Here is a 7,955-nt window from a genome sequence, read left to right as displayed (position 1 = left end):
AGCCTGCTCATTGATGTCCGAACTCCGAACCGCTTGGTTTATAAGAAAGCTCTCGTGGATATCTCTTCCAACCTATGCAACTTTCTCAGCCTCTCAAGTCTCAACAATTTCCCAAAACCTAAAAGAAAAAAAATAAATAAATAAAAAGAGAGAAAAAAAAATGTCTTCCCCAAGCAAACGCAGGGAGATGGATTTGATGAAACTGTGTGTTCTCCAAATTATATTTTTTTTAAAAAAATTCTGGGTTTTTTTTTTTTTTTAATTTTAATTTTTGGTTTTTTGTTCTTATGCTTTGTTTGATTGGTATGAACTAGGATGATGAGTGATTACAAGGTGGAGATGATCAATGATGGCATGCAAGAATTCTATGTGGATTTCCATGGACCTAAAGAAAGTAAATCTTTCCTTACCCATATCTTTTTTCTTTTTCTTTTTTCAATTAATTTTTTTCCTAATGATTTATATGTGTATTTGCATAAAGTTGAGCTATCTCAGAAAAATAAAAATAAAAAGTTGGGTTCTTTTTTGTTTTTTCTTTGTGGGTATTTTCTATTGATTAGGCTGATTCTGTGTTCCAACTGTGTTGACCACATGAAAATTTTTCTGGGTTTTTTGATAAACCCTTGATTTGGTTTGAAATACAATAGTTTCTGACCATTAATTGAGGTTTCTCCTGGGCTGTTGAACTTCATTATAGTTTTGGATTGAACCCTTTTAATTCTGAATATATATTATGTTTCTGGGTATTAATTTTAGTTTTTGATTCAGTCACTTTAGCCATGATATATGTTTGCATAACTATAGTTTGTTTTTTTTTTTTTTTGAAAGGGCATAACTATAGTTTTATGTTAATACAGATTGGGATGTAATATGTGTGAGTTAAGCTTTATGTCTGGCCAGTGCTTGTTGATAAAATGGGCTGCAAGTTTGTGTTCACTGATTTTGCTCAATGAAGATGAAGTTGATTGGTATTTTTGCTTTTGAGTAGTTTGAAATTTGAACAAAAAGAGGGATTTTTCTGTTTTTGGTGGAATATGGCAGGTCCTTATCAGGGTGGTGTGTGGAGGATAAGGGTGGAACTACCAGATGCTTATCCTTATAAATCTCCATCTATTGGCTTCATCAACAAAATCTACCACCCAAATGTTGATGAGATGTGAGTTTGCGATGTTGAAAAATCAATAATTTGGCTTGTCTTAGTAGTTTTATGCTCTTTTGCAGAATATGCTAGCTAATACAAGTCTGTGGTACTTTTTTGTTTCAGGTCTGGCTCAGTTTGTTTAGATGTTATTAACCAGACCTGGAGCCCCATGTTTGGTAAGTGACCATATTATCTTTCTTCTATATATAGTTTATGCAGAGCTCCTATTTTCTATTCTTATCATACTTAAGCTCCTTCTGGTGATTTATAAGTAGTACTGCTACCTTCAGCAGCTGACAATTATTTCTTTTCCTTTTTAAATTTGTTTTCAGATCTGGTTAATGTCTTTGAAGTGTTTCTTCCACAACTTCTTTTATATCCCAATCCATCAGATCCATTAAATGGAGAAGCTGCTGCTCTAATGATGCGCGATCGCACAGCCTATGAGCAAAGAGTGAAAGGTAGTAATCCTTATCAAGCTTTGGTGACGTATTTACATACATATCCTCTCTTTTTTCCCTCTATAGACAGCCTTTTGCATGGTTCAGTTGCAGTTGTAAAATTTTAATATATTGACTTCATAATTATATATATGAAAATCTTCAAGGTCATGAATCTGAAAGGTTAGGACAAGTAATTTGTGGTGTAATTCAAGCAAAAAAATTTCCCCTGCTTCATCCATGCTTATATGTCCATTTTTTGAGGACATATATGGCATTTACTCCATATTATAAAGTTTGGAATTTGAAAAATTCTGTACTTGACTAGTGGTTGAACTTATGAATCCAGGCTCTAATGCTGTAAAGTCCCCACCAACATCTATTCATTCTGTACAGTTTGAGTCACCTGTCACTTTAATTGGGTTTACAAACTTCATGATGAACTACCTGGCTGTAAAAGTTGGCTTCTTTCTCTCTCTTTTGGTCCTTTCTGTATTCTTACAGGATCTCTGACTTTATATATTCTGATAGAATTACCCATGAAACTGATAGGGTGCTATGCATTTCACTCAAGAACTGTCATTTATGCACATTTGAAATCAAGTAAAAGAACTTCAATCTAATGAATCCTTCTGTGATGTTGCAATGTATCGTGTCTTCCTCCCATGTGATGCATTTGTGTGGGTCAATGAGTATCAAGATGGATCTTTGAAATCTGACCTTCACAGGTTCGAAAATGTAAATTGAAAATGGTATCTGTAGCTTTGAATTCTAGATCAAGCAACACCGTTTGCAAATAGTGGTATACATTAGTTTAAATGGGCACAAAATTTCACTCAAGAAGTCATTTATGCACATTTGAAATCAAGTAAAAGAACTTCAATCTATGGAATCCATCTGAGATGTTGCAATGGATCTTATCTTCCTCCCATGGGTGATGCATTTGTGTCGGTAGATGAGTTTCAAGACTGGGTTATCTACTTATCTTTCAAATTTGACGTTCAAGGGTTCCAACACTGTTAGCAAAACATGGTATGCATTAGTTTGAATGGGTACCTATTCCGAAACTTTTTAAAAAGTTATGAATTTAGAATGTAGTAAAAGATCTTTCTTTGGGAGTGAGCTATTATTTTCAGTTCCAAGGTTAAGGTTAGGATTTGCTAATAGTTGAACACTATTGGCTATTCCTGCCTTGGGACAATTGCGAATGAATGGAGAGAATAAATCTTAGAACCTATAAAGCACCGAATATCAATTCTATGGTTGCTTTTGAATCTATGTTGTAAGACATGATGAGATAAATATGATATTGTAATTTATATTGCACAAGAGGGGATGCAGATTTATGATTGGTTGGCCCATGGAAAGACCTTAAAGATGGCCATCCAATGTCCATTGGATAATTCTGCAAATGTTGAGAATATTACTTTTTCTACTCAATGGAACTATATCATCCAACCAATTAGAAGCATTTGTGAGCTTCAGAGGCAATTGCATGGATGCAGGATGCTGGTTATATTAGATCATTGGATATTGCATTGGCTAGTGGCTACTAATTCTGGTCTGGAACTACTAAAGTCTATTAAATCTTAAGATTCTGTCTTTATTGGTTTAAGAATGTTTTTGGTTTTATTTATTTTGGTAAAAAAATGTGAGATGCAGGTTACACAAGACAGGAAATTCTGTATTTATTGGTCTTAAGAATGTTTTACTTTTATGTTTTTGGTAATTAATTTTGGTAATTTTTGTTGAAGGTGCATAACTGTTGCTAATAATTTTCATATATTACAGAGTTTTGTGAGAAATATGCCAAGCCAGAAGATGTAGGGGCTGTCCCAGAGGAGAAATCTAGTGATGAGGAGCTGAGTGAAGATGATTATGCCTCCAGTGATGAGGCAGTTGCTGGCCAAGCTGATCTTTAGGGGTACAAATGCTTGCCCATAATTGTCTCTGTACATGATATTCAACTCCTGGAAAATGAAACCAACAAAAAACTAAGGGCATATGGAAAATCCGTGCCCCTTCTGCCTTTATTTTCCATGTTGGTTATGTAAATTATTCAACTATGATTTAATGTTTCAAAAGTTCATTTACTGTTGGAACTATATGGTAGGCGCTTTTTTTTCTCTGCACATGCATGCATAGATGTTACCATGAATGCTTGAGAAAGTTATTGGTTAATAAAGTTTCACAATAGGTTTGTTCTAGAAGAGTTCATGAACTCTAAGCTGCACGTGTGTAACTGGTATATCATTAATATTGTCGTGAACTTTTCTTTTCTTTTGCTTCTTGTCTGATATGGAACGACAGTGACCATGAAAATGAATTTGCTTGCATAAAAAAGTGCAGCATGGGCAACAGATTCACAACCCAAAATCTTTAACCAAAACATTTTTAGAAGTGGAGAAAATAAACTCATGCTAATTTTGAGCTGAATGATTTGAGTGCCAAACTAAAGATGCAATGGGGCAGGATGGGATCGGATTATGGGTACCTCATGAGTTTTCAATTGTGGGATAGATCATGGGTGCCTCATGAGTTTTCAATTGTGGGATAGATCAGGAGCATGGTGGATTGGAGGTGTATTTTTTTCCCTAATAAACCTGTTTTGTCATTAGTGAGGCAAAAGACAGGAGAGAAAGGCGAGGCACAATTGTAAGTAGGGCTATCCACAAGCTGAGTCGGATTAGGAATGGTGTCAACTTGTCACTATACTCCCTATGTTTGGTGTTCTATTTTGCACTTGTTGCCGATCGGCAACTTCCTCAAAGTTATCTGACAATCATCTCGGGCTTAGTGGTCAAGTGCTGGATGGATGGTTGTCAATAAGGAAAAAACCATAAACCTAATCTCACCATGTAATGTCGCATACTTGCATTTTCGCAGTTGAGGAGGAAGAGTGAGTATGACACTATGAAAGAGAGAAAGATTTGAGCTTGGTGGTGTTGTGGGACAACAGGATTTGCGGTTGGTGACATTGTCATACTGTGTCACTATTGATGGCAAAAGATCTGAGGTCTTATGGGCTCGTTGGTGTTAGGTAGAGGGTAGATATGGGTTTGATGGTATTGTATCATGCTCGATTTGACTCATTCTATTCTAAGAGAGAGAAAGAGAACTATGAGTCTATGACGACTTAAATAGGAAATGGGAGGAAGGGAATGGATGCATGAGTATTACCGTGCAAGTCATTAATTGGGTGATGGTTTCATCCACTTGATATTTGATCTAAATCCCAAAAAAAAAAATTAAATCTCCTTAATGATATCCGCCAGACCTATTTGTCAAACCCATTTGAATGCTTTCGGTTTCGAATCAGGCTAGTTAAGTTGAGTTAATCAAGTTTTTGGACAGCCCACATTGTAAGAGTGTTATGAGGGAGACAAGTGTTTTTGGGTGATGGCAATGGAATACGTGCGCACATACACATTTAAGAGAGGGCAAGGCAGGGCAAGCAAAACTCATCCATGTCTCGTCCCTTTTTGGGTAGGAAAAATTCTCATGGGACAAGATAGGTCGAGTGAACAGTACAATTTTGTCACCCTTAAGCCAAATATCCAAATAGACTTGAATCTAAGATTGTACAGAGGGGTTTGGTAGAGATGTGCCAAACTGAATTCAAAATGAACTTTTATTATTATTATTATAAATAGAGGATTAGGGGTGAGAAGATTTGAATTTTAAATCTATTCGTTAAAAACATTAAGATGTGCCAACTGATCATAAGTCTTGTAGATCATGAATTTTATATGTTGAACTTGAGGTTATATCAATTTTATTATTAAAGATTTGATTAACTAAAAAGCCTTTCAAAGTCCGTGTTCAAAGAATTCATTTTTTAAAATTGTAAGTATTAAGCAATGCTGCAATAGTTATATTTTGGCTACAATGTTGAAAAGAAAGCCTTTGGACATGGGAAAAAAAATTCACCTGCCTGGATTCGCCAAAACCGGAAAAACAATTGGTACTACTTTTCATGTAGCCGGCAATTTCAATGAATTCATGATATTAAATTGGCAAACATTCAACTTCAAGTGACACTGACATAAAGAAATAATGAAGGAATGGTTGGTGTATTTGGACCTAACCATTATGTAATACTTTGAACTTTGAACCTTGGCTTTAGCATTAATATTCGTTTAAACTTTGCTTTTGAATTAGGGCATGTTTGGTAGACTATAATGGTGATTACATAGGAATAGGTATTGCAAGGAATACATAATACTGTAATGTAATACTTTTTACTATTCATTTATAGGGTGACAACATAAAAATAGAACCCTGAAGATAATGAAATGTTTAAATCAAATTATCAAAATTATAATATTAGGATAAAACTTAAGATATATTTTAGGAAATATTTTACTCATACAATTATATTTCCTAAAAAATAATATTTTTAAATTTGAAAGAAAGATTTCTTCTCAAAAAAAAAATATTAATTTTAGAAATTAATATACTTACCAAGGAATAGCTATTGCAACATTTTTAGAGATGAATAGTTATTTCTCATTTTAAAAAATAGCTATTCATAAAAAAATGCATGTTCCCTGTCATAAAAACATAACCAAACTACTGAATAGTTAAACCATAGGAATAACTATTACATTAGAGTATCCATTACAGTCTACCAAACAAACCCTTAGTATTCTTTGACTCCTTTCAAATCCTAATTGCTACTATGAATGGGCATCCTGTTGCATATTACGTTTAAACATGGCAAAATGGATCAAAATTTGTTAACATAACCCGACTCGACCTGAAAATATGTGACCTGAACTTAAATTTTTTTTACTCGAAACAAAAACGGGTTGACCCGTGACCCAACCCCTTTTTTTGTAAGTCAACTTGACTCGACTCATGACCCAAACCATTTCTTAAAACTATTTTTTTGGTAAAAAAATAATAAAAGTAAGACAATGTTGGTTTAATTGTTTGTTGCGAGCTTTACAATGCACAAGTTAAACTCAATTAGCAATATATAATGGGCATTATTATTAATATTTAAAAAAAAATCAAATTCTAACATTTTTTTTGATAACGTCATTCATATATATATATAACATCATGCATTCTCTAATGAGTAAAAAATTTTAGATATTAAATAACAAAGTACATGACAAGATAATCTGGTTACAATAGAGTTAAAAACAAATATTTAAAATTATAGATGTATATGAGAAACAATTATAAGTGTGAAAAGAGTGAAACCAAAGTATATCAATGAGATTAGCATAAATTATGAATGTTTAGGCCTATTTTTTTAACAATTCATGTCCTAAATAAACAACTTTTCAAAATAAATTATATATTTCCTAGAGTGTGTGTTGCTTAACAATGACAATATTCATAAAAGAGACCATGTATAAATAAGTAAGCAATCAAAAACTTTAATGTATATTCTCAAATTGAAATAGAGTGCTAACCACAATTGATAATAGATTATAAAATTAGTTTTCAAGATTGTAAATTTCTTATATGTTTTTATTTTTTATCAAATTAGTTATCCAATAAGGCATTTGTAATTTTATTTTATGTTTTGGGATGTTGATATAGTGTAGAAATGAAACTTGTGCATCTGTTTTACTTATCTTTTGTACTATTTTGTTTTGGTTAGTAATGTTGGGATTTGTATAATTTAAAATTATTGAACAAGTATTAATTTGTTTAACTAAGCTCATACTTAATATGAGTGGTGAATTCAAAGTAATGTATTTTACATGAAGTAATTTGCTGCATGACTTTTTAAATGGCAAATACATCTTGTTTTCTTAAAATAAAAAAAAAAAATAAAAAAAAATCATGTGAAAATTTGAGTCAACCTAACCCAATCTGCAACCCGATTAACCCAACCCAACCCAACCTGCCCGTTTGGCATGTCTAATTGCTTGGAATTTCAAGCCTGTGTTTGTATTAAATTTTTATTAATATTTTTAAACAAACTTATTTGTTGAAAGTAATAAATATACATTTATATTAAAAAAAAATTATAAAATTGTACATAGATAACTAAAGTAATCATGAATTTGGATTGAGCATTTTGCTCCATCAGTGTGTTTTGCGTTTTTTTAGTGGGTCATATGGGTACTGTTCACGGACTATCAAACTTAGCAAAACGCAGATTTTTAGGTAAATTTAGATCCCACAGCATTATTTACACCTTTAAAAATTATTTTGTTAAAGTATTTTCAGTATTAAATTTTTAGTTTTTAATAAATAAGCGGTCTTTAAACAAATTATTTAAAAAAAAAAAAGTTAATTTAAAGTTTAAACCCACAAATCTAGGTGGTACAAAAAGAGTAGAAAGTTTGACAAAATGGCCTTTACAATTCAATTCTATTATATAAAAAGACAAGCCCGGTTCTGACAAGCAA

General features: G+C 32.5%; 1 protein-coding gene across 1 annotated transcript; it reads left to right on the top strand.

The window, feature by feature from the left end:
- Positions 1-3,686, top strand: LOC126710283 (ubiquitin-conjugating enzyme E2 4-like). Its single transcript, XM_050410670.1, has 6 exons — positions 1-204; positions 315-394; positions 1,042-1,156; positions 1,265-1,317; positions 1,474-1,602; positions 3,373-3,686. Exons 1-6 carry the CDS (start codon positions 161-163, stop codon positions 3,501-3,503), a joined length of 552 nt encoding a protein of 183 aa, XP_050266627.1. The 5' UTR covers positions 1-160; the 3' UTR covers positions 3,504-3,686.
- The last annotated feature ends 4,269 nt before the right edge of the window (positions 3,687-7,955 follow it).

This window comes from Quercus robur, chromosome 12 (assembly GCF_932294415.1).
Source record: "Quercus robur chromosome 12, dhQueRobu3.1, whole genome shotgun sequence".
In the NCBI taxonomy this organism is placed as follows: Eukaryota; Viridiplantae; Streptophyta; class Magnoliopsida; order Fagales; family Fagaceae; genus Quercus; species Quercus robur.
The sequence above is the reverse complement of the archived record's forward strand: the minus strand, read 5'-3'. Positions and strand labels throughout refer to the sequence as shown.

Excerpts from the sequence above, each read along its gene's own strand:
- LOC126710283 (XM_050410670.1), top strand. The coding sequence starts at position 161 with ATGTCTTCCCCAAGCAAACGCAGGGAGATGGATTTGATGAAACT. Across the intron at positions 205-314 it reads GAGATGGATTTGATGAAACT|GATGATGAGTGATTACAAGG; the intron begins GTGTGTTCTCCA and ends GGTATGAACTAG. Across the intron at positions 1,318-1,473 it reads GACCTGGAGCCCCATGTTTG|ATCTGGTTAATGTCTTTGAA; the intron begins GTAAGTGACCAT and ends ATTTGTTTTCAG.